General features: G+C 50.0%; 2 protein-coding genes across 3 annotated transcripts; one reads left to right on the forward strand and one right to left on the reverse strand.

Moving 5' to 3' along the window:
• Positions 1-667: 667 nt before the first annotated feature.
• Positions 668-13,351, reverse strand: GPR137 (G protein-coupled receptor 137). The gene is made up of 7 exons (XM_083591425.1): positions 11,838-13,351; positions 9,641-9,690; positions 7,707-7,932; positions 5,836-5,985; positions 5,331-5,459; positions 4,209-4,303; positions 668-1,406 (listed from the first exon to the last, which is right to left on the reverse strand). The coding sequence occupies exons 1-7, from the start codon at positions 12,201-12,203 to the stop codon at positions 1,241-1,243; spliced, it is 1,182 nt and encodes a 393-aa protein (XP_083447551.1). The 5' UTR covers positions 12,204-13,351; the 3' UTR covers positions 668-1,240.
• A 227-nt stretch (positions 13,352-13,578) lies between these two features.
• BAD (BCL2 associated agonist of cell death) lies at positions 13,579-23,906 on the forward strand. Of its 2 annotated transcripts, none has more exons than XM_083591631.1 (5): positions 13,579-13,840; positions 14,509-14,786; positions 19,175-19,375; positions 22,233-22,402; positions 23,318-23,906. In XM_083591631.1, exons 3-5 carry the CDS (start codon positions 19,234-19,236, stop codon positions 23,441-23,443), a joined length of 438 nt encoding a protein of 145 aa, XP_083447757.1. In that variant the 5' UTR covers positions 13,579-13,840; positions 14,509-14,786; positions 19,175-19,233; the 3' UTR covers positions 23,444-23,906. The 2 variants fall into 2 exon arrangements, with proteins under 2 accessions (XP_083447757.1, XP_083447756.1); XM_083591630.1 differs by having other exon boundaries at positions 14,509-14,770; positions 19,160-19,375.
• Positions 23,907-24,010: the final 104 nt, after the last annotated feature.

Raw genomic sequence — 24,010 nt, forward strand, 5'->3', positions numbered from 1 at the left:
GAATGTCCTGGATACTTTACAGATCCAATATTTACCAAAAAGAAATATTTTGTCACGTATTTCAATCTGGTTTTAGCTTGTTGTTGATTTTAATAAGTGTTTGAATGTTTCAAATACTTGTCTCCTACCGATAATTTTATTTATTCTTTCTGCAAACCACTCTGAGGTTTTGTTACAATCAAATAGTATATAAATGTTGTGAAATAAACTGATTCACCTGTTCCATGGTACTTATTTTGCTATGTTTTTATGTGTAAGAATGCTTTTGTTCAAAGGAATGGGGAAAATGTAGCCCTCAAGATGGGGCTCCGATACCCATTACCGTATTTTTCGCTCTATAAGATGCACTAGAACATAAGACGCACCTAGTTTTTGGAGAAGGAAAACAAGAAAAAAAATATTCTGAATCTCAGAATCCAGAACAACAAGAGGGATCGCTGCACAGCGAAAGCAACAATCCCTCTTGCTCTTTTGGCTTCTGGGATAGCTGCACAGCCTGCATTCGCTCCATAAGACGCACACACATTTCCCCTTTTTAGGAGGGAAAAAGTGAGTCTTATAGAGCAAACAATATGGTAATCCCCAACTAGCATGGCCAGCAACATTTGGAAACCCAGAGGCTCCCCCATTTCCGCCGCAGCACAACTACAGAAAACCACACGCAATGTCGCTAACACAAAGTGGACTTTATTGTTAAGTTTGGGGTGGGATGGGGGGCAATGGAATAGCACCAAAACTGCAGCATGTCTAGCAAATAACAAAAGGCTACTCCAAAACACTGCCGCTACCAGCTCATGGGAAGAGGGGGGGAAAGGAGGAACCCCCCCTGCCCTGTAGACACATTTGACCAGAATTCATTAAAACAATGACATCACAGATAAAATTGAGCCCACCCCTCTCCTCAATCTGAGTCGATTAAAGTGCCAAGAGTTTTCCGTATACTATTGGTTAAGTACCCGGGGTGGGGGTGAGGGGGGGCAGAAAGGGGGCTGGGGAAGGAGGGGGAGAGCTTAAGCATCAAGACCAAGATGCCAGCAACAAGAGCCAACCCAGCCCCCCCCCCCAAATGGCTAAAAGAAATAAAGCTGGGTTTTCCTACGGTTTGGGGAATGGGGTGATGGTGCTTATAATACCGTGTGTGCACATCCCTGCTCCTTCATAGAAACCTGTCCTACATCAGTAGTGATTCCTGGGTCTTCGCATCAGTGCCCCACAAACCCGCCCCAATCCCCCGCTCCCCTCAGTTCTGCGGGGTGGAATAGAGGCTGTGGTGGTGGCTGCCGGACACCGTGGCCTGCGAGAACAAAAGGGGGGCCGTGGGAGGGGGCCCCCCAAACCAGTCCTGCTCCCCGCTGCGGTTGATCGAGCCGTACCAGCTCCCGACGCTGCCCAGGCGTCCCGTCAGGCTGGAAGGAAGCGGGTGGGGTGGGAAAGAAGAGGCAATTTGGGTGGGTGGGGGGGAGGCATGTGAGTGTTAGGAAGCAAAAGGAAAGAAAGGAATTAGACCAGTGGTTTCTAACCCACCGCCCCCTTGTTTCCATACCACACCCCCTGCTCTGTAAAAAGCGTAACTCAGAACAGTAGCTTGTACGACCCACTCAGGAAGATATAAGACGATAAAATTCAAAACAGTCGCTATTAATGGCACATTTATTCAAAATCCAATTAAAACTACTTAAGTTTAATTATGGATGAACACAACAACAACAACAACAACAATAATAATAATAATAATAATAATAATAATAATAATAATAATAATATACTTTTATTTATATATTATATTATATTATATTATATTATATTATATTATATTAATAATTTATATTTTTATTTTTTTAATGAAATGATTTTAAAATGTTGTCTTATTTTATTGTTGTTAGCCGCCCTGAGCCCGGCTTCGGCTGGAGAGGGCGGGATATAAATTAAATTTTTATTTTTTTTTTATTTTTATTATTATTATTATTATTATTATTATACCCCGCCCATCTGGCTGGGCTTCCCCAGCCACTCTGGGCAGCTTCCAATAAAATATTAAAATACCATAATGCATCAAACATTAAAACCTTCCCTAAACAGGGCTGCCTTCAGATGTCTTCTAAAAGTCTGGTAGTTGTTGTTCTCTTTGACATCTGGTGGGAGGGCGTTCCACAGGGCGGGTGCCACTACCGAGAAGGCCCTCTGCCTGGTTCCCTGTAACTTGGCTTCTCGCAGTGAGGGAGAATGATCCAGTGATACCAGCTTTTCAGAGTCTGAAATCACTTACCCCTCATCCCCCCCAGCCTAGGGGTGGCACGACCCACTTTGGGAGACCCTGAATTAGGTAAGAGATGGGGCTCAGTGGTGCTGAAGCACTCGGGAACATAGACCACTTTTCTATTCCACCAGGCCTAGGCAGGCAACTTAGGAATATATCCTTCCACAATGGTTAATTGACGTTTAACCTTTCTGTATGTTTTTATTGTATGGCTTTAAGTTTTATTGCTGTAAGCTGCTTTTATATACATTTTATGACACAGCAGCATAGCAATGCTTTTGTAAGTAAAACGACTGTTGGTATGCTGCGCCAACTTCATTGATGGAGCTTTTAAAATTTCCAGGCATGGAAATGATTTCCGTTCCACCTCCGAGGCAGGGCGGGGGAGGGGGGGTTGGGAGCCAGTGCAAGGACGGCAGTGGGGCTGTCAGTCAGGGACTGCACACCCACCCCGGTCTAGTTCTAATGGGTCAGGGATGGGAATCTGGGGCCCCAGGAGGACTCCGACCTGGGGCAAGGTCCCAGGGGTTTGGGAGGTGGAGATCCAGGGGAAGGGCCAACAGGAAAGCGGTTTCCCCTCTGCCACCCCCAGGACGTAAGACACCCCAAGTGCACAGGCCATTGAGCTGACTCCTCCTGGGTCAGAGACTAGCTGGATGAGGAAGACGGGTGGGCATTCACAACCCAAGAGCCCCCTCCAGGGAGGACGTAGAAGAAGAAGACTTAGACTCCGGATCGTGGTGGTGGGACACCGGGCAGCAGTCTGGGGAAGGGACGAACTGGGAGGTGCTAGAAGCAGGGGGCTTGAGGGGGTCAGGAGAAGAAGGGCCTTCCAAGACAGGGTTGGAGGCTGGGAGTCACACTGTGAGCGCAGACTCAGAGAGGAGTTGGAAGTTGCCCCTGCTATCCAGCAACAGGGCAGTCCCAGTCCTGCTGGCTCTCTTCCCCTGCTAACACCCAGATCGGGAAGCGTCCTGAGAAACGAGCCAGAAGAGGAGCCCACCCCTCAACACAGCCTTTGTCTGCTTCGGACGGATCCAGAGTGAGAGGCTAGAGGGGAACGGCAGGTCCAGCGGTCAGTTTCAGCAATGTCTCCAGCTGGATTAAGACACAGCCAGCTGTGTTGTTACGTTTCTGAGCACAATTCAAAGTGCTGGTGTTGACCTTTAAAGCCCTAAATGGCCTCGGCCCAGTATACCTGAAGGAGCGTCTCCACCCCCATCATTCTGCCCAGACACTGAGGTCCAGTGCTGAGGGCCTTCTGGCAGTTCCCTCACTGTGAGAAGCAAAGCTACAGGGAACCAGGCAGAGGACCTTTTCGGTAGTGGCGACCGCCCTCCCATCAGATGTCAAAGAAATAAACAACTACCTGACATTTAGAAGACATCTGAAGTTCAGAGAAGTTTTTAATGTGTGACATTTTAATGTATTTTTAACGTTTGTTGGAAGCCACCCAGTGTGGCTGGGGAAGCCCAGTCAGATGGGCGGGGTACAAATAAATTATATTATTATTAATTATTATTATTGTTACCCTCACTTTTATCTCTTCCAGGGCACCAGAGCGCACAGTATGGCTGAACATACTGAATAATAATAATACTGAACATACTGAATTATTATTATTATTATTATTATTATTATTATTATTATTAGAATAAAAGCTAATGGCATTTCTCGTCTCGTATTCTTTCCTGCCCTGTGGATGACCTGGGCTTGCCTGACAGCTCCTTGACATCGTGTGAGTGAACAGCCTCCGTGGGAGAGCATCTGCTTGGCATGCAGAAGGTCCCAGGTAGGTCTGGGAATGTCCCCTCTGGGAAACCCCGGAGAGCTGCTGCCAGTCAGTGCAGACAATACTAACCATCGGCTTGACTCCGTATAAAGGCAGCTCCCTATGCTCCTGAATCAAGAGGCTGGGACAAGTGCGGCCTCGGGGAAGAAGAGAAATTACCTGCTCGTTAGTCCTTCACTTTCGCGCTGCCCGGGATGGTCGAAGAAGTAGGAACGGGAGACCCCCAGCTGCCGGTTGAAGACACGGCTGGCGCTCTGTGGGGAGGAAGGCACCATTACTGGGGACGCTGCTCCTGCAATCAGCCTTTCCCTGCAGGATGGCAAGGTAAGGCCACGTCCGGTGCCCCCTGTCTTTTAAGCAGGAGGCCTTGCCAGTGGATTGCACCCAAGGGATCCAAGCCTTGGGAGACGCCACTGGAGGAGAACGCAGTGCCCACAGAAATAGCTGCACCCGGAACACTGCGGGGCTCCATCCTTCTCGGTGGTGCCCTGGAGCTACGAAGCTCCCTTCCAAAAGACTTTCACCAGCTGTCCTCATTCTGGTGCCCTGCAAATGTTGCTGAACAGTCTCCCTCCGGAGGTTATGGACTCTCCTTCCTTGGAGGTTTCTCAGCAGAGGTTGGATGGCCTTTGGTCATGGATGCTTTAGCTGAGAGTCCTGCACTGCAGGGGCTTGGACCCTACAGTTCTATGATTCTATGACTTTCAATCCATCCCAGGCAGCATGGCCCATGGGCAGGGATGTTGGGAACTATAGTCCCACCTGTGCCTGGGGGCGGGTGGGGGGGGAGACATGAAACTGGCTCAGGCTGATTTGCACCTTGTCCCTACGATACAGGTGTTTTAAGCAGACCTTGCAGAGTTTCATTTTTGCTGCTGCCTTCAGCTAGATAGGAAGTGGTCTGGCTCAGAGCTGCTGAAGTGCCTGCTGTATCTATGGTTACCTTTCTGCCATCTCTTTTTTGAAAATGCCACTTGGGGAAGACACGCCTTTAAAAAGCAGTTTAAAAATACTATTGACCATATCTAGAACTCCTTCTGCTTTACAACATAAAGACAAGAACCAGAATTTGTTGCGCTGCTTTTCTTTTCGCCTCTGCCTGTGGCCCTCGGAAGGCTGCCCAGAAGGGAATGTGGCCCTTGAAAAACGTCCCCCACCCCTGCTGCACTGAGTGATGCTCTCATAATGGCAACAGCCCTTGCCTCCCCCTTCGCTTCGGGCCTCTCCTTCCACCGCCTTTTTGCAGTTTTGCTCCTCTCCCAACCAACCGCTTCAACTCACCATATCCTGAGCTGGCCGGTGCACCCGGAAGAAGCCGACTAGCAGAGACGTGGGCAGCAGCTCCCAGATGAAGAGAATGAGGCCGAAGATGACGTAACCTTGGTCTCCCAGGTCCGTGATCAGATCTGCCTGGAAGGGGAGAGAGAAGGGAGACACTTGAGCAGCTGGTCTCCACTGGGGTGGAAGACAGAGAGCCCAATGGTTGGTGCAGCCAGAGCCAGTAACAGGCAGAGCTTCCCCCTGATCGGCTGTAAGTTAGATGGCAGGGAGGTAGGGGCTGGACAAAGGCAGGGTGAGGCAGCAAGCCACCTCCCACTTACCTGGGAGTAAGCCCCACTTCCGAGCAGACGCAGTTAGGTTTGCGCTGCAATGGCTGCATCCAACACAGAGTCGACCCGCGGAGTTTAACAGAACCCAGTCTGTTGTTCTGTTCCGTTGCAGCGGGTCTACTCCCGAGTAGGAAGGGCGGCCCTTAAGGAATCCAAACCTAGCCCGCCCTGCTCACCTGGTCGGATACGTTGTACCAGTCGTAATCGAAGGAGTCGAGGCGGGTGCGGGAAGACAGAGCCAGGGCCGCCAGGTTGTAGCAAGCTCGGCTGGCGTAGAGCAGGACGATGATGCCACCCATGGCGGCCGTTTGGCACAGCGAGGTGCCCTGTCACAGGAAAGAGAGCCTGGTCAGTGGGTCTCAGCAAGCTCAAATCAAGAGAGCCTTGCGGCGCCTTGAAGCTGTGGGACCCCGGTGGCCCACCAGGTATTTATCGGACCAAAATTCCTATCGTCCCTGACTGCTCAACAGGAAGCTGGTGGGTGATGGGAGCCTGAATCCAGTTGGATACCGCTGAACTACTGCTCCCATCATCCCTGACCGCAGGTGGGCGAGGCCTTCATGGATATTGCAGCTGCGACCCACTCCCATGACGACAGCTCCGCAGCTATCGGGGAGAAGGAGGGTCTCAGGGAAGAAGAGTGTCATCACCTTGAGGAAGAGGGAAACATTCCCTTAGAAAGGACCCGTAATTTGGGGGACAACACCTATCCTCTTTTGCTGAGGGTACTTCTCTGGGGAGCAGGGGCACTGTGGTAGTGGCCAATTCAATCATTACAAATATTGATAGCAGGGTGTGTGCGACGGGCATGCAGATCCCAGGGCAAACAGGCTGCCTGGCACAAAGGTTGCGGATGTTGCCCGCCACCCAAATAACCTGAGGAGTCGTCAGTGGTTTTGGAGTGTGCTGCCACACCGACACTATGGGGGAAATGTAACCACAAGGCCCTGGAAACCAAATTTAGGTTGCACCCTGCCGTGTGGGAATCCCTTGCAGACGAGCACAGTGCCTGGAATCAGGTCGTGCATTTGTAGCAGTGAGCAGAGTTGGAATGACCGCCGGGAGGAGAGCAGAGAGAAGAAACGCCATGGTGCATCTGCAGCAGCACAACCGGACACCTTCATCTGCCCCAGCTGCAACAAAGCATGTCTCTCCCTGATCTATCTCTACAACTATCACCTTCCAGCAGCTTGACTTCACCTCCCAAAGGCACACTCCTCCATGTTCTCCTGAGACAGAAGGATGCCAGCAACAATGTAATAATAATAATAAATTTTTGTTTATACTCCGCCCTTTCCGGTTCACAAAACCGGGCTCAGGACGGCTAACAACGAATTTAAAACAATTGTAAAAGCAGCATACAATACAGTATAAAAACATGAATAACAATAAAATTCAAAATTCAGAAATCAATTTGGGGAAAATCCATCTAATAAGCATTAGATAGTCACCAGGGCTAGCTGGCTGAATTAGTCCTACTTGGGCCAGCGAGGCGGCCAGGGGAGAATTAGCTGTGGGGTCTAAGAGCGGGTAATCTTCATAAAAGAGGAGGAGGAGGGAAGAGAAGGGAAATAAAAGATCAGGCTGAATTCAAATTAAAGGCCAGGCAGAATAGCTCTGTCTTACAGGCCCGACAGAAGGAGGTTAAATCCTGATGGGCCCTAGTCTCATGGGACAGAACATTCCACCAGGTTGGAGCCATCACTGAAAAGGCCCTGGCCTGGTGGAGGATAGTCTGACTTCCTTAGGGCCCGGGACCTCTAAACTATGGTTATTTGTGAACCTTAAGGTCCTCTGTGGGGCAGACCAGGAGAGGCGGTCCCGTAAATACTAAAAGCCAGGACCTCCAAGGCAGCTTTCTCCGACATGCTACCAGTTCCAGGGCCAGCTTGGCAGGTGAAATGCTGCGGTTTCGGTGCATGGATGGATGGGATGCCACTGCAGCAATGTCAAACCCCTGCTCCCAACCCTACTGTTGAATAGCACAGGGAAAAGAAGACTCAGCAGGCCCCAGCTCCCCGCCCCGTGCCCCCTGGCAAATGCTCACCTTGGCTTCCAGGTAGATGCGGGTGGAAGGAGAACCCCGGGCGACGAGGCAGAGGCAGAGGGCCAGCGAGACGGCCCCCAGCACAAACAGCGAGTCGCTGATGAGGACGCGTGCCAGGACCACGGCCCAGGGCTCGGCGCGGCGCCCTCGCACCAGCACAGCGCACACCACGTTCACAGCCAGGAAGAGGAGGCTGGCGCCCAGGCACGCCCCTCGCACTGCCAACCTAGGGGAGAGAAAGCGGGGAGGCGGAGTTAGCGCAGCTGCTGGCCCCTGTGGCAAGGCTCTGTCTTCATTGTCGGAGGCAGACTGCCCCAAAATGCCAGGGAGAGAGCTAGTGTGCTCAGGTCTCGCTTGCAGGTTCCCCACAAGCGTCTGTCTGGCCACTGTGAAAATAGGATGCTGGATTAGATGGGCCTTGGGTCTGGCCTAGCGACAAGTCTCTTCTAATGTGCAGTGAGAGCCCCCTGGCCTTGGGAAAGGTTCAGATTTTGAGCTGTTCTCCAGTTGCAGCTCTGTAGCTTTCTGGTGGTGACAGCTCCTTAAAGGTAAAGGGACCCCTGACCATTAGGTCCGGTTGTGGCCGACTCTGGGGTTGCAGCGCTCATCTCGCTTTATTGGCCGAGGGAGCCGGCGTACAGCTTCCAGGTCATGTGGCCAGCATGACTAAGCCACTTCTGGTGAACCAGAGCAGCACATGGAAACGCCGTTTACCTTCCCACCAGAGCGTACGTATTTATCTACTTGCACTTGACGTGCTTTCGAACTGCTAGGTTGGCAGGAGCAGGGACCGAACAACGGGAGCTCACCCCGTTGCGGGGATTCGAATCGCCAACCTTCTGATCGGCAAGTCCTAGGCTCTGCGGTTTAACCCACAGCGCCACCCGCGTCCCTGATAGCTCCTTACACCCATGCTAAACTGCAGTTAGCATTGGTTTATTAAATTAAGGTGAACTGTGATTTATAAACCACAGTTAAGCCACAGGGTCAGGTTCAGCCAACCAATTTTTGGCAAGGTTTATAAACCGTAGCTTAGTGCTGCTTGCAACCCAGGCCACTGAGAAAGAGAAACTGGAAGAGCACGGAAGATAGAGGCCTGCTGGAACAGACTCAGGGGCCCTCTAGTCCAGTTGGTCGTTCAGCTGTGTCCAGTCAGGCGCTGCCAGCAAGCCTACAAGCAAAAGGCACGAATCCCACCTCTGTTGTCTGTCCTCAGCATTTGGTGGTCCGAGATAGATTGCCCCTGAACATGGAGGCTCCATCGGGAGGCCTGTCCTCCTTAAATTTTCCGAACCCCTGACAGCTATCTAATGGCAGTGTGCGGGAGTGAGCGAATCACAGCTGTGAATCTCAGGCAAGCTCCTCCCCATACTTCAGGGGTGGGGAACCTTTCTCAGACTGAGGGCCAGGCTACCTTCTGGCCAGCCAGGGCCACATGCCAGCAGTGGGTGGAGCCAGAGGCTAAGGTGGGCAGAGCAATGGTTAATTTTACCTGTGCAACATAGGCTAGTTTCCACGCACTCTCACAAATGCCTCTTCATCCAGGCAACAAGAGGCATGATCAGAGTTCAAGGACCCGCTTCCAGCCAGACAAACAACTCAGTTTTGAAACTTTATCCTGTCTCCTACTTTTGTATTGCAAGCTGTAGCTAGGGTACTGCTGGGGGAGTGTATTTTTAATTTCATATAACGTTGCGTTTTTGCCTTTTAAACTTGCAATCCTGCATTCTCCATTTATTTGCCAGCTATTTTATGTGAAGAGCCACATTGGGTTTATTTTAATCTTTAATTTTTACTGTAAATGGGAAATGCAACTGGTTTTTTAAAATACTAGAATACTATCTTTTTTCTCCCCTGACACTTGAGAAGGATATATGGCAAGGCGGAAGAATGCAAGATGTTATGATGTTACACACAAATACACATCTACTCACAGGCCTTTGGTCAGTTCAGGGCGGTATTTTGCTTTGGCCTTGAAAACCACCTGGAGGGGAAGGGAAGAAAGGGGCAGGTATTAGCAATTACAGAAAACAAGCAGGACCTGCAACAAACAACCATAGCATAACTTTGCCTGCTAACAAGATAGTCGGGTAGGAGAGCTGAAAAGAATGCCAATATCTTTCACATCTGGTACCCCATGTGCCCCTTGGTTTCTGATGGCACATGGGTAGATGAGGCTAAAAAGCCCCAGACAAAAATGTTCACGGCCCTCTAGTGGCTAAGGTGTCTCATTTACCAGAAGTCATGGCTTTAGAATTAACTCCGGAAGTGTATTCACGATTCTGTCCAAACTAAGCCTCCTGGTGTATATTTTGCTCTTGTGCTCTGAACAGAATGCAGAAGGCCACCTAATGACTTCACGAGCCAGTATGAGATTCGAATCCAGAGCTTTCTGGCTCACAGCTCAGCCTCTTAGCCGCAACATTGTTCTCAGGTTTCTTTGCTTTCATTTCACATTTTCCCATTTATATCCCACCTGTTCCTGCTCAAGAAACATTTTATCCTCACAAAAACAGGGGTAGGGAAGGAGAAGAGACTGTGACCGGTCACCAAGCGAGCTGCAGGGCTGCACAAGGATTTGACCCCAAGTCTCTCAGGTCCTAGCCCAGTCCTCTAACCACTACACCGCCCTGAAAAGGCAGCAACTAGATTTGTGCAGCAAGTCAGAATTTCAGACCCCACAAAGTTGGTGGGCATTCAATGGTATATGTGAACTGCATCATGTGATCAGTTATGTGGGGCGGGGCTTACTTGGGCCCCCACAATATTTTATTCAACTTGGCACCCCTATGTGGCACCATCACGAGCAGTGATGTAAGTAACGGTACAGAGCCTTCTTGGTGGTGGTGCCAAGGCTTTTGGGTCTTCTTTCCTCTCTGTGAAAATTCACCTGGTTGCCTCCCTGTTCTATGCGCTTTGTGAATAAGTACTTCCTTTAAAAAACAGTAACCGGGGCAGAGGTCAGTGGGGAAGAGCCATAACTCAGTGGCAGCAGAGGATCTGCTTTGCATGCAGGATCTCTCAGTTCAATCCCCAGTCTGAAACCCAGGAGAGTTGCTGCCAGTCCATGCAGACACTGCTGAACTAGATGGACCCTCTGCTCTGTTTAAGATAGCTTCCTTTGGTTTATCCTGAATCTCCCAGCATTCAGCTTCATTAGATGATTCTAGTATGATGAGGGGCAGGGAGAAAGCTTCCCTTTCTCTACACCGTACATAAATTTATACATGTCTATCATGCACCCCCCACTACTTGCCCCCCTCCAAAAAAAGCCCAAATTGTTGCAACATTTCCTCATTGTTGTTCCAGCCCCCTGATCATTTTGATTGCCCTTTTCTGCAGAGGAATGGTGCTGTTGATCCTGAAACTAATTAGTTAAGAGCCATTTCATGACTAGTAGCCATGAGATTGTGAGGACAGACAAACAGGGCAGAATGACTGGTTGAGAATCCAAGGCAGCAAGTGTGCAAGGGTTGAGGCCAGAGGGAGGAGACCTGTGGCTCTCCAGGTATTGGCAGACTCCAGCACCCATCTGCACAGGCCAGCATAGCCGATGGTCAGGGATGATGGGAGTTGTAGCTCACCATCATCAGCAGGGCTGCAGGTTCCCCATCGCTGGGCTGCAAGCAATATAAAGAGCCCATATTGGGGGGAAGAACCAGGTTGAGAACCACGTTCCTTGGGGCGGAAGCTTCTAGAGCCGGGCAGGACACATGCAAGTGGTGGGCAGGGCCAGAGGTAAAGGTGGGCAGAACAATGGAAGTGACTTTGTACAAGAGGCCACATTCCAGCCATGCGAAGAAGAAGAAGAAGAAGAAGAAGAAGAAGAAGAAGAAGAAGAAGAAGAAGAAGGTTTCTATATCCTCACCCCACACAGTTCTCCATCCTCTTTCTAGGCAAGCAAGAGGCATTAGAACAGTTCAAGGGGGGGGTGAAAGTCTAGAAAGAGTTCCTGAGGGCCAGGTGCAGAGGCCTGAAGGGCCACCATTTCACCCTGGCGGTCAGAGTTCACCCACCCTCAAGGCCCCTTGGGATGTTCCCATCCACAAAACTGGCCCAGCATTCCAAGCAGCCATCATTTACCCACAAGCCACCTGGGCAAGCAAGCAAACACCCCCTTAGAAGAGTTACCTGGGCAAAATACAAGTTCATGAGGGTCAAGGTGAAGAACTGCAGGCAGACGGGGCAGCAGTAGAGGAGCCAGAAGAAGAAAGGGCTCAGGTGGTTGGCTTTGAGGGTGTTCTTGAAGTAGAAGGAGAAGAGCGTGGTGCGCAGCGCAGCCCAGAAGAGGCAGAGGAAGAGGAAGACAGTCTGGTAGCTGAACTTCTTGTGGCGATAGAAGAGGACCAGCCAGAGCTGGGCGTAGACCGAAAGGAAAAGCAAGGCATAGAGGCCCGTGTACAGAGCCGTCAGCCCAACCTTGACGGCCGGTGGGAAGGCCGGGGTGAGGCGCGAAGCTGGCACAATCGAGCTGAGGTTGCCAAAGGTCTTTTCCATCTTGAATCCTGGCGAGATGGGCCCCGGTCTGGTTAGCAAGGTGTCATTTCCAGGGGGCAAGCCTTGAGGCAACCAGCACCACTTTCTTAAGACGGAGGAGCTGCCCCCGGGTCCGGTAGTTGGTTACATCCTTCAGGGCTGCTGTGGGAGGCCAGCCCCTCAAGCAGATTGAATCAAGGGATTTTCGCAAGTTCCATGGGAAGTGTGGAAGAGATTGGAAGCAGGGGAAAACGACCGCTGGCCCACCCACCCTTCTTTGCTAAGAAGGCATGGAGGCAAGAACCAAATCCAATTCTTGCTGTGAATAAAAACAAAGAGAAGACTTCTCCTATGCCTGGAAATGAGCTGGGTTACTCCAAGGTCCTGATCCTGTCAAATGTTCAGCAGGAATAGCAAGACACCTTCCGAGGGGCTGCCCCCTCCCCTACGTGGGCTCTTGCATCCCACCCCAGGATCAGGTGGTGAAAGGTGCCTGGGTGCACCTGTCGCTGGGCAGGTCCTGAAGCGCTTCCTCAACCACCCAGTTTTCAGGGCCACACCTGTTCAAAGTGCTCGGACACCAGGCTCCCTTAGTCCTTCGATGCCTGGATCCCTTGATTGCCTCCTTCTCTGGAAATCCCTGGTCACTTGGCTCCGTCCTCAGAGAGCTGGACCCGTTTTGCTTTCCTTTCCCGGAAGCTCAGGTGCCCTTCGCTCCAAATTTCCAGGTTACCTAGAATTCTTCTTTCTGTTTTCTCCGCGGTATCGGACACCTGGGTCCCTCGGCTTCTTCGCCTTCTCCAGTTTAAGGCGCCGGTTGCCTGCGTCCCTTAACCCTTTTCTTTCCAGGCGCCGGGGTCTCTTGATCCCCTCGCTTCAGACCCTCGGACACCTGGGTCCCTTTTGTTTCCCTGACTAAACCTCAATATACCTGGTTCCTTTAAGCCTCCACCCAGATGGTCGGATGCCTGGGTCCCTTGGCTCCTTCCGGATTCTCGAACAATAAGCAGCTCTTCCTTTCCTTTTGCTGCCTTCTCCCCAAAAAATTGGGAGGGGGGAAAGAGGAGACAGAGAGAGAGAGAGACGGTTCCCAGGCCTAAAGCAGCCCCAGCTGCGTTCCTTCCTGGTAGCTTAGAGCTGCGCAAACTGAGTAAGGCCCGCCCCCTCCCTCTCACCGGCTTGGCGTGACGAAACCTGCGCCCGCTCTAGCAACCTAGTCTCCTTTTACGCAAAGGACGGAAGCGGCTTCGTGAATGGGACAGGCGGCAGAAAGTCACCTGGCTAGAGCGTCTGCGCTCCTTCCGGTCGCCATCTTAAGTGTGGGCGAGTGAAGCTTACCTCCTCCCTTACTATTGTACGGACCCCGAGATTTCTATGCGTTTTCAGGAAATGCTCCCCCCTAACTATTCCCTCCCAGTTCTGTCCTAGTGCCCGGTAAAGGCATCTCCTACCCACATTCCCCCAATAAATCTGCAGGGGCTATGAAACCCCCAACTGCTCCAGTATGTTTCAACGTTAAGTCCCTATTGATGATAATATGGGATTGTCCTTGCCTATATATCAAAGGAACCCCTAATGTCAGACTAGCAGCAAAAGTGCTCGCTTGCCGCACAATTCTAGCCATGTCTACTCAGAAGTAAGTCCTGCTGAATTCCCAGGTAAGTGAGGAGAGAGCTGCAATCTTCCTTGCTTACGTTTGGGTAAGCGTCATTGAACTCAATGAGTCTTGCATCTGAATAAAGGATTGCACGGTGAAAGGCAATAATTGTAATAACTTTTAAATGAAAAATAAAGATGGCCAAAGCTGAGAGGCAGTGACTGGCCCAAGGTCACCCACTGAGCTTCAGGGCTGAGCAGGAATTTGAACTCTAGACTCCCAGGCACTAGTCCAAGGTTCTTGCCACTGTATCTGTATCTGTACCATCCTGGGACTAAAGGTTGACACACTGGCTATGCGCTTATTTTGCACTGCACTACTGCAGTTTTGTATTATATCTTGTGTTATTGCAACCGGCCATATATCAAAGGGCGGGCTTCAAGCCTTCCGAAGAAATAAACAGATAAACTGGGTGACATCCTTTCACTGTGAAATATGCGAGCTGTGCCATTGATCTGTGTGTTGCGCCACTGAATATCCGGTATGCAGAATTGAGTTGTGAATTATGATGGTCATTTATTTACGGCTATATACCGCTAAATAAATAATCTGGAGATTAGCTCCATTGAGAGTGATATTTGCATAGGTATATTTGAATTGCATTGAATCACAGTGCCATTTAGCCCTACGCAAAAAGAATACTTCCATTCTTTCTCCCTTTTTCTGCAGGTACTTCTGCGATTTGCATAAGCATTTTTGAGAATTTACCTTATCAAATGAGCGTGGAAAGAGGAGGGAGGGGGGAAGGAAAGAGGGTGGGCGGAGCCGAAGGTAGCAGGAGGAGGTGTGTTCTTATCTCTCCCTCCCACCGTGACGTTGGCGACCTTGATTGGGCACGGAAGCTGGCAGTTCTTCATCGCCCCGGCGACTGTGGCTGGATCTCTGCTGGCTGTAAACAGGAGGAAGAAAGAAAAGAGTGACCCTAATTCTGGTAATTGAGGGCGCGGGTTAGAGAGGGGTGAATGGGTTGGGTAGAAGAAGAGGAGGAGGAAGAGAGAGATGGTGATCCAAGATTTTGAAGGGAAGAGGAGTTGAAAATCCAAGATCAGGAGAGGGGAGGGAGAATTGACCTGGATAGGAGGAAGCGACCCTAAAATTTGGAAGTGAGGGGGGGAATGAAGGAGAGAAAACCCATCAGTGGGGCTCCCCAATTCAGGGGATTGAGGAAGCAAGAGAGTGCAAAAATGGTACTATCAGGAGTTGGGGGAGGGAGAAGGAATCATTACTATGAAGGGGAAGGGGCTTTGAAACAAATCATGGGTTTGCATTCCTCTGCCCTCCCCTCCCCTTCTTCCTTGTGTGTCACAGGCTTTTTTTTTAACTATAAGCCTGAGGGCAGGGAGGGACTGTCTTATTACTGTTGTTTTTTTAAAAAAACCAAGCTGCTTTGGGAGTCTTTCTGACTGAAGGGTTAGTTGAAAATGCTTTCAATTTAAAAAAATATCTAAAACCCACATTGCCGCAATACCTTTACTGGGCCAACCGCAAAAATGTTGTGCAAGCATGCGCGCTCTTCTCAGTTCTCCAAAACTCTTCTTCAGGGTTGAATCGGTGAGTAAGAAATAAAACTCAAAAGCTTGCATGCTGTTTTGTAACATTTTGGGTTGATTGAATAAAGGCGCTGCTCTAAGGTGGATTTTGATTTTTCTTCTTCTTCCGGGCTATCTTTTGCTTTTTAGAAAATAAATAGAATGAAGGGCAGGTCGCCAAAGGTGGGGGCTGTTAGAGGAGTGCAGAATAGATCCCAAAGCATTACCATCTTAAATACTCAGAATGGTAAAAGAGGTTTGTAAAATGTGGGGTGGGAAAAGCAGATAGAGAGAAACTTTTCCTCCTTATCTCGCAGGTGTAGTGATGGCCACTAGCTTGAAAATGGATAGCTTTTTCTCTGCCTCAAAATTCTAGAGCTCTGGGCCAGCCAATGAAACTGAAGGTTGGGAGATTCAGGACAGACGAAAACAAATACTTCTTCAAACAGTGGGACATAGCTAAATTGTTGAATTCGCTCCCGCAGGAGTTAGTGATGGCCACTAACTTGGACCGCTAACTTATCCTCAGTTGGTAGAGTATGAGACCTGGGTTGTGGGTTCAAGCCCCACATTGAGCAAAAGATTCTTGCATTGCAGGCGTTGGACTAGATGACCCTCGTGGTCCCTTCCAACACTATGATTCTCTGCAAGAAATATGCACATGTGTAAGGATGGCTGTAAAAGAGAATTAGATTTGTGCAGGGTAAGTGGCTACTAGCTGCAATGGCTGTGTTCTCCCTCAGCTGTCCGAGGCAGTGTGCTGGGAATTTCAAGTAGGGAGGAGGCTGTTGTGCCGTGGGCTTCCTTCGGACCTCTGGTTGGCCACTGTGAGAACTGAAAGCTAGACTAGATGGACCACTGGCTTGATCCAGCAGGCAGGCTCCACATACATAGAATGCTAGATCCTGCAGTTTTGGAAATGTGATTGGCGGTAGATGTAGGGCAGAAGCAGGGAAAATTTCACAGGAAGCTTAACGGACTTGCGGAACGCGCTGTCTCAAGATGCAATGATCATGGCCAAGTTAGCTTTAAAGGGGGATTTGACCAATGAATGGGGGATAAAAGAGAGCTGCTGTGTTGGTTGTATGGATCCTCCATTTGGAATACAGGTTGGTGTGTGTATTTCTGGGAGGGGACTGTCTTCATGCCTTGATTTTTTTTGGGGGGGGGGTTCCAGAGCCATCTGGAAAAGAGGATGCTGGACTAGGCGAGCATTGGTTGGATGCAGTCATTATCTCCGTAAACTAGGGATGGGGAATTTGTGGCCTCCCATCATCCCTGATCACTTGCCTGGCAGGCTGGGCTGAAGGAGTCCTGCAACATCTGGAGGACCACAAGTTCCCCATCCTTGCAGTAAACGAATGGGGACCAGGATTTCAGAAGGACCGCCTCCACTCATGTACAGTGGTACCTTGGGTTACATACGCTTCAGGTTACATACGCTTCAGGTTATAGACTCCGCTAACCCAGAAATAGTACCTTGAGTTAAGAACTTTGCTTCAGGATCAGAACAGAAATCGCGTGGCACAGCAGCAGCAGCAGGCCCCATTAGCTAAAGTGGTGCTTCAGGTTAAGAACAGACCTCCGGAACGAATTAAGTACGTAACCAGAGGTACCACTGTATAACTGTCAAAGTCTTAAGATTTAGCTTCTGAGTCTCTGGTGACTGGTTCATGAATGAGGCTGGCTGGTAGCAGGGAAGGTCTTTTCTGTGGTGACCTGCACCTCTGGAATACGCTCCCCCCCAAAAAAATTACAGCCACACCCTTTACTAGCCTTTAGGGACGCCTTCAGACTTTTTTATTCCAGTTGGATGGTTTTGCAGTGCTTTCTTTCAACAACTTCTTCAGCTGCTGTCAAACTGTTGTTTTTTAAGTCCATGTTATCTGCCCCCACTGTCCTGCTTGTGGACTTCTGTCTGAGGCAGCTGATTAGGCACTGAGAGAACAGGATGCTGGACTAGGTGGGCCATTGGCCTGATCCAGCAGGCTCTTCTTAATATAAATAATAATATATATTATTACCATTTTTGAAACATTACGCAAACCACACCCTGATGAACGTGGAGCTGGCATAACCAAACTGAAAAGCGTGGCAAATTCCCCTCCTAGTTGTCTTGATCTTGAAAGGAAACGTATGAGCAGAAACCTAGACGCTATTTCCGTGTGTGTTTGTGGCTGAGTAAGATTTCCGGTCATCATCGGAAGAAACTGCCTGGTTTCATAGCTCCATGTTCTTCCCCAGGAACAATGGGGAATATACAGAAGGGTGGGCTGGGGAGGATGTGAAAGGGAAGAAGGGGTTGGGGAAATGTTGGGAAGAATGACTCAGTATGTAGTGAAGTCCCGATTACAGGCTTCCCAGAGTCAAGCCGCCCAGAATGGCTGGGGCAACCCAGTCAGATGGGCGGCATATAAATAATAAAAGTGTTGTTGTTGTTCTGGTAGATCTCTGAGAGAACAGGATGCTAAACTACATGGGTCTTTGGCCTGATAAACCAGAATCTGCATATTTTACTTAAGTTGCTGCTACTTTTAACTGATCATGCCCTGCTGTTGTTATTACAGTAAGGTAAAGATAAAGGGACCCCTGAGCATTAGGTCCAATCGTGGTTGATTCTGGGGTTGCGGTGCTCATCTCGCTTTATTGGCCGAGGGAGCCGGCGTACAGCTTCCGGGTCATGTGGCCAGCATGACTAAGCCGCTTCTGGCGAACCAGAGCAGTGCACGGAAACGACGTTTACCTTCCCGCCGGAGCGGTACCTATTTATCTACTTGCACTTTGACGTGCTTTCGAACTGCTAGGTTGGCAGGAGCAGGGACCGAGCAACGGGAGCTCACCCCGTCGCGGGGATTCGAACCGCCGACCTTCTGATCGGCAAGTCCTAGGCTCTGTGGTTTAACCCACAGCGCCACCAGTATATTGTTTTAATAAGCTGCCGTTGTAGCATATCGACTTATTTATAAACTGCATTGGGAGGATAATTTGCCCGTGAAGGCAGTTTTTTAAAATCCATTAAAAAAATCTATCATTAAACTCTTAACAACAGCCCTGCAAGCTAGGCCTCTCTTCCGTGCTGCAGAACGAGGGTGGCGGTGGGTGGCTGAACCTAAGATAACCACTTGCTTTTCAGTGAGTTATCAACTTCCTGGTTCCCAGCTGAGTGCCTTAGTCATAGGAACATCTGAAGAAGCCTTACCCTGAGTCAGAAGGCTGGGCCATCTATCTCAGAATTGTCTGCACCAGGGCGGGGAACCCATTGCCCTTTAGATGCTGCTGGACTCCAACTCCCATCAGCCCCAGCAGGAATGGGCGGTGGTGAGGGATGATGGGGAGTCCAGCAATATCCAGAGGGCAATGGGTTCCCGCTTCCTAGTCTATATTTACTGGCAGTCCGGATGGGAGTCCTCTCCCAGTTCTAGCTGGAGATGCCAGGAATTGAACCTGGGACCTTCTGCATGGTATATAGGAAGCTGCCTGTCTAGTAAAGTAAGATTCTAGTCCTCATGGTTCTGTATGAAATTGGAAGCTGCCTTGTACTGCATCAGACCATTGGTCCACCTTCCTCAGTATCCTCCAGGATTTCAGACAGGGAGTGCCTCCCAGCCTCACCTGAAGATGCCAGGGATCAAACCTCAATATACCTGGTTCCCTTAGGCGTCAGCCCAGGTTGTCGGACACCTGGGTCCCTCGGCTCCTTCCGGACGCTCTGCCACTGAGCTACAGCCCTTCTCCTGGCTCTCAGAGGAATTGCCTTCATTCTGATCTCCGTGCTTCCTATCCCTCCACAGTTCTGCTGACGACAGCCCTCACCCCCCTGGAGAACGGCACGTTGGGCGTTGGGGGCCATGCCAGCCCCCTGACAATGTTCCACATTGAGGATGATGATGAAGAGACATTCCCGCCGGGTGAGAAGGAACCGCAGGATCTCAAGCTGACCAGGAGGAGCGTTGCAGGAGGGGAGCAGGCCCCAGGAAGCCCAGGAAGTCCTTCCGCTGGGAATCCAGGTATTTGGGCTGGGGCAGAACAAGAGCATTTCCCTCTCCCTCTTCCCAGTTGTTGCTGGAATGCGGTTCCTATCAGCCCTGACCATTGTCTCAGCTGGCTGGGGATGATGGCAGCAACCAGCCACTGCATGGAAGTGGGGCAGTGAGTGACCTAGTAGGGGAGGAAGGGAACCTCCTGCACCCTTCAGGGGAAGGGAAGCCCCCGCCCCACTCTATACCTACCATAGAAATCTGTCCGACCATTGCTACATCTCGCTCAGTAGACTTGTGTGGTGTAGTGGTTAGAGTGCAGGATTGGGACCCAGGAGACCAGGGTTCAAATCCTCACTCGGCCATGAAGCCCACTGGGTGACCTTGGGCCAGTCACTGACTGTCATCCAAACCTACCTCACAGGGTTGTTGTGCGGATTAATGGCGGCGGGAGAGAGGGAACCATTTTGAGCTCCTTGGAGGTAAAAGTGAAATATAAATAAACAAGTAAACCAATAATAATGAATACACTGACAGGCAGTGGATCTCCAGCGTTTCAGTCGGGTCCTGGCAGGGATTGAACCTGGGACCTTCTGCATGCAAAGCAGAGTCTCTAATGCTGAGCCGCGAACCTTTCCTAAAGAAACACCACTTTTTCCTCAAATGATGCTTTATTTGAGATCCCTGCATTGCAGGACTAGATGACCCACAGGGTACCTTCCAATTCTACCATTTTGTGTGAGCTTAGCGAAGCCTAACCTGGGAACCAAGAAGCTGCCTGAGTCAGACCATTGATCCATCTTGCTCAGTATTGCCTGCACGGACTGGCAGTGACTCTCCAGGGTTTCAGGCGGGGTGCTGTTCCCAGACCTACCTGCATGCAAGGCAGATGATCTCCTGCTGACCTGCAACCCTTTTCCAAAAAAGTTTTTATAAGACGCTAGTGATAATGTTTGCCAGCTAGTAACTTGCCTCGTTGGGACGCGGGTGGCGCTGTGGGTTAAACCACAGAGCCTAGGACTTGCTGATCAAAAGGTCGGCGGTTCGAATCCCCGCGACGGGGTGAGCTCCCGTTGCTCGGTCCCAGCTCCTGCCCACCTAGCAGTTCAAAAGCACCTCAAAGTGCGAGTAGATAAATAGGGACTGCTCTCCAGCAGGAAGGTAAACGGTGTTTCCGTGTGCTGCGCTGCTGCTGGCTCACCAGCTGCGGCTTAGTCACGCTGGCCACGTGACCCAGAAGCTGTCTTCGGACAAGCGCCGGCTCCCGGCCTCTTGAGCGAGATGAGCGCGCAACCCCAGAGTCGGTCACGACTGGACCTGTTGGTCAGGGGTCCCTTTACCTTTACCTTTTTAACTTGCCTTGTTGGTTAGCTCAGTGATGCGGAGAACATCAAGGTTACAGATTTGATCCCCATATGGGTGCATATTCCTGCATTGCAGGGAATTAGACTAGATGATTTGCATGTCCCTTCCGATTCTGTGAACTTTTGTGGGCTTCATCTCAGGACAAGACTGACTAAACCGATTCTAAGATATTGGCTCAATAACAGGGCCATGATTAGTCACGTTTCGTGCTGAGCTTTGGAAAGTGATGAAATCCTTAATTCGTTTCTACTGCTTCTGAGGTCAGCAGAGGCCACAGAGATTCTCATGACTTTTTCTCACGTCCAGAGGATGGATGGCAATATCTGCCTTGCTTATGCTGTGAATTAAAAAAAATAAGTGAAGATAATAAATGCAATAAAACAAATTAGCTGTAATGAAAGGAGTTGTGAGAAGAATATTAAAGGGGATCATTTATATCAAGAAAGCCATGTTCTTCCATGAGAAGTGTGCCAAGTAGAATTGATAGAATATCAGTGCAATCCCATACTTTTCTATTCGGAAGTACAGGCAATGACTGATTGACGCAAGATTGTGCACATGCAAGGCACCGAACCCGGAAGTGACCCGAAAACTAAAATGACAGAACGGGGTGTGTGGAACGCTTTACATGGGCCCTATGGATTGGGGGCGGGGGTCTCGGGACATAACCCCTGTGCAAAAGGAGGATTGCTTGTAAGGCCCGCTGAGTTCAGTGTCACTTCTAGGTAAACTGGGAGTGCAGTCTAAGTTTGCAACTCCCAACATCTGGAGGGCCAAAGGTGCTCCAATCCTGCTGTAAATGATAGATCAACTGAGATTTCTTCAGTCAGGTGACAGCTTTATTATCCAGCTATTTTTTAGCAGCTCAAACCAATGTAGCACCCACATTATATTTTTGTTCTGAAAGACCGCTTCCTTCCTAACATACCCTCTTAGGTGTTACGATCAGCAGTGGGGGCCTCTTGGTGCTTCTCATCACCAAAAACGCTTAGAGGAGAAGTCAGTTTCTGCCCTATACTGAAGATGTAGTTTTTTGACAACCGAGATATGTTTTGGGGTGCCCACACCCTGTTCTTGCCACTGTGGGTTGTTTTAATACTGCATTGTATTTTAAATTGTTGCAACCCACCCCAACACCTTCGTGTGCAGTACAGGTAATTAAACTAAACTAATAATAATAGTGAAATCTCCACAACCACCACCCTGGAAGTTGGTGGACAGTGGCGGACAGTGGCTTTGCTGCAGAACAGGGCCTCAAGCAGGCCTCTCTGAGCCATGTCTATTCAATACACCACCTTAACCCTCTAGGCCAGGCAGAGGAGCAATAGCCGTGAAAAATGCTGTTGGGACTCCAGTTCCCATCATTCCTGGGCACTTGCCATACTGGCTTGGGCCCCTGCAAGCTGGAGTTCAATAACATCAGAAAGGACTGGACCTTGGCCTGTTTTACAGTCTAGCAGTTTCTGTTGCCGTGTTGTGGCAAGTGTGGCATAACCCCCTTTCCTTCCTCCTCCTGTGCCAGAGCTCCGGCGTCGCATTGGATCCGACCCCCCCTTGCCAGACCCAGAGGCCCTGGATGAGGTGGGCACTTTCCGGGCACGCTCACGCTCTGCCCCTCCCATCCTGTGGGCAGCCCAGCGGTACGGGAGGGAGCTGCGCAGGATGAGCGACGAATTCCATGGCGAGCTGCAGGTGAGTTTTGCCTGCTTACAGAGAGGTCCATCCTTCCCAAGGGAGAGGTGGGCTTTGTTGCCCCGGGCAGCCTGCCTCTGAATGCCAGCTGCTGCCAATCACAAGCGGGGAGAGTTGCTGTTGTGCCCAGGTCACATTTATGGGCTTTCCACGGAGGCCTCCGATTGACAGCCGAGGATAACAAGGTCTTGGGCTAAGTGTCCCTTAGGTGTCAAGTAGGTAGAGATGTTTTTTCTCCCTCCCTCCATTAGGCCATTAGTAGCCTAATCCTCCATGAATTTGTATAATCCAGTAATAATAATAATAATAATAATAATAATAATAATAATAATAATAATGATGATGATGTATTTCTTATACTCTGCCCACCTAACCGGGTTACCCCAGCCAATCTGGGCGGCTTCCAACAAAATATAAAAGGACAAAACAAAACAGCACACATTGTTTCCCAAGACAGGGCTGCCTTCAGATGTCTACAGGAGGTCATAGAACTGGTTATCTGTTTGACATTTGACGGGAGGGTGGGTGCCACTACTGAGAAGGCCCTCCGCCTTGTTCCCTGTAACTTCACTTCTGTGTGGGAACCGCCAGAAGGCCCTTGGAGCTGGACCTCAATGATGAGGGTGGAGATGCTCTTTCAGGTATTCAGGGCCAAAGCCATTTTAAAGTCATGTGCTTTGAGCAGAACTAACTTTAGATACAACCCAAAGAATCTGTGGTTCTCTAGACGCTTTTGGACTCTAGGTCCTGTCAGCCTCACCTGGCTCTAGGCTGGTGGTCATGGATGATGGAAGTTGTAGTCTAGCAACACCAGGAGGGCCTGTCAGTTTCTCATCCTTGGTATACCAGCCTGCTGGATTGAGAGGTGCATGTCGGGAAGAGGGGGTGATGCCACGTTTTCCTTCTATCTTGCAGAAGCTGCCGCGCCCCAAGAGTGCAGGGACAGCTACCCAAATGCGCCGGACGTTGGGCTGGAAGGAGGTTCTGCAGTCATGGTGGCGTCGGAATTCCCCAGGCAATGGTCCAAGAAGCCCCCCATGACTGTATCTTGCTGCTGTCCGTTACAAATGGTGGGGGGAGGGTTGAAGGAACAAATAAAGGGGGGGTAAATCTGTAGGGTTGATGTGGCACATGGCTGGTGTCCCCCCAAACTGGGGGATGCTGTGATCATTCCTCTGCACCTCCACACCCACTCCCCTAGTTTTTTTTACTTAGGCCACTTTAGTATGATATGTTAAGAATTTAACCTTCTGCCCTATGCACGGATTCCCACCCCCTTCTCCCCTGCACCTCCCCTATGAGACCCCTAATTTTGAGGGGCTCTTGTCCTGCCCTTTCTAGAGTGTACTTTTTGTATTTTAAAAGGAAAAAAAACACTGAACAAAACCACTGTATGCATTACTGAAACAAGAACCCCTGACATTCACCAGCCCTGCCTAGAGAAATTTGTATGCCCTTTTATTATATGTTAATAAATGTTTATTAAATACTTTTCTGGCTTATAGCACGTCGCTACCTATTCCTTCAATTCAAGCTCGCAGTGACAACCCCCAGACTGCCAGTCTGACTGCAGTGGGGGCAGGATTGCTTTAGCTGCCTCGGGAATGA

Source organism: Podarcis filfolensis (assembly GCF_964270895.1).
Source record: "Podarcis filfolensis genome assembly, chromosome: 16".
Classification (NCBI taxonomy): domain Eukaryota; kingdom Metazoa; phylum Chordata; class Lepidosauria; order Squamata; family Lacertidae; genus Podarcis; species Podarcis filfolensis.

Excerpts from the sequence above, each read along its gene's own strand:
- GPR137 (XM_083591425.1), bottom strand. The coding sequence starts at position 12,203 with ATGGAAAAGACCTTTGGCAACCTCAGCTCGATTGTGCCAGCTTCGCGC. Across the intron at positions 9,691-11,837 it reads TGAACTTGTATTTTGCCCAG|GTGGTTTTCAAGGCCAAAGC; the intron begins GTAACTCTTCTA and ends CTTCCCCTCCAG. Across the intron at positions 5,986-7,706 it reads GCATCTACCTGGAAGCCAAG|GGCACCTCGCTGTGCCAAAC; the intron begins GTGAGCATTTGC and ends TTCCTGTGACAG.
- BAD (XM_083591631.1), top strand. The coding sequence starts at position 19,234 with ATGTTCCACATTGAGGATGATGATGAAGAGACATTCCCGCCGGGTGAG. Across the intron at positions 19,376-22,232 it reads TCCTTCCGCTGGGAATCCAG|AGCTCCGGCGTCGCATTGGA; the intron begins GTATTTGGGCTG and ends CTCCTGTGCCAG. Across the intron at positions 22,403-23,317 it reads AATTCCATGGCGAGCTGCAG|AAGCTGCCGCGCCCCAAGAG; the intron begins GTGAGTTTTGCC and ends TCTATCTTGCAG.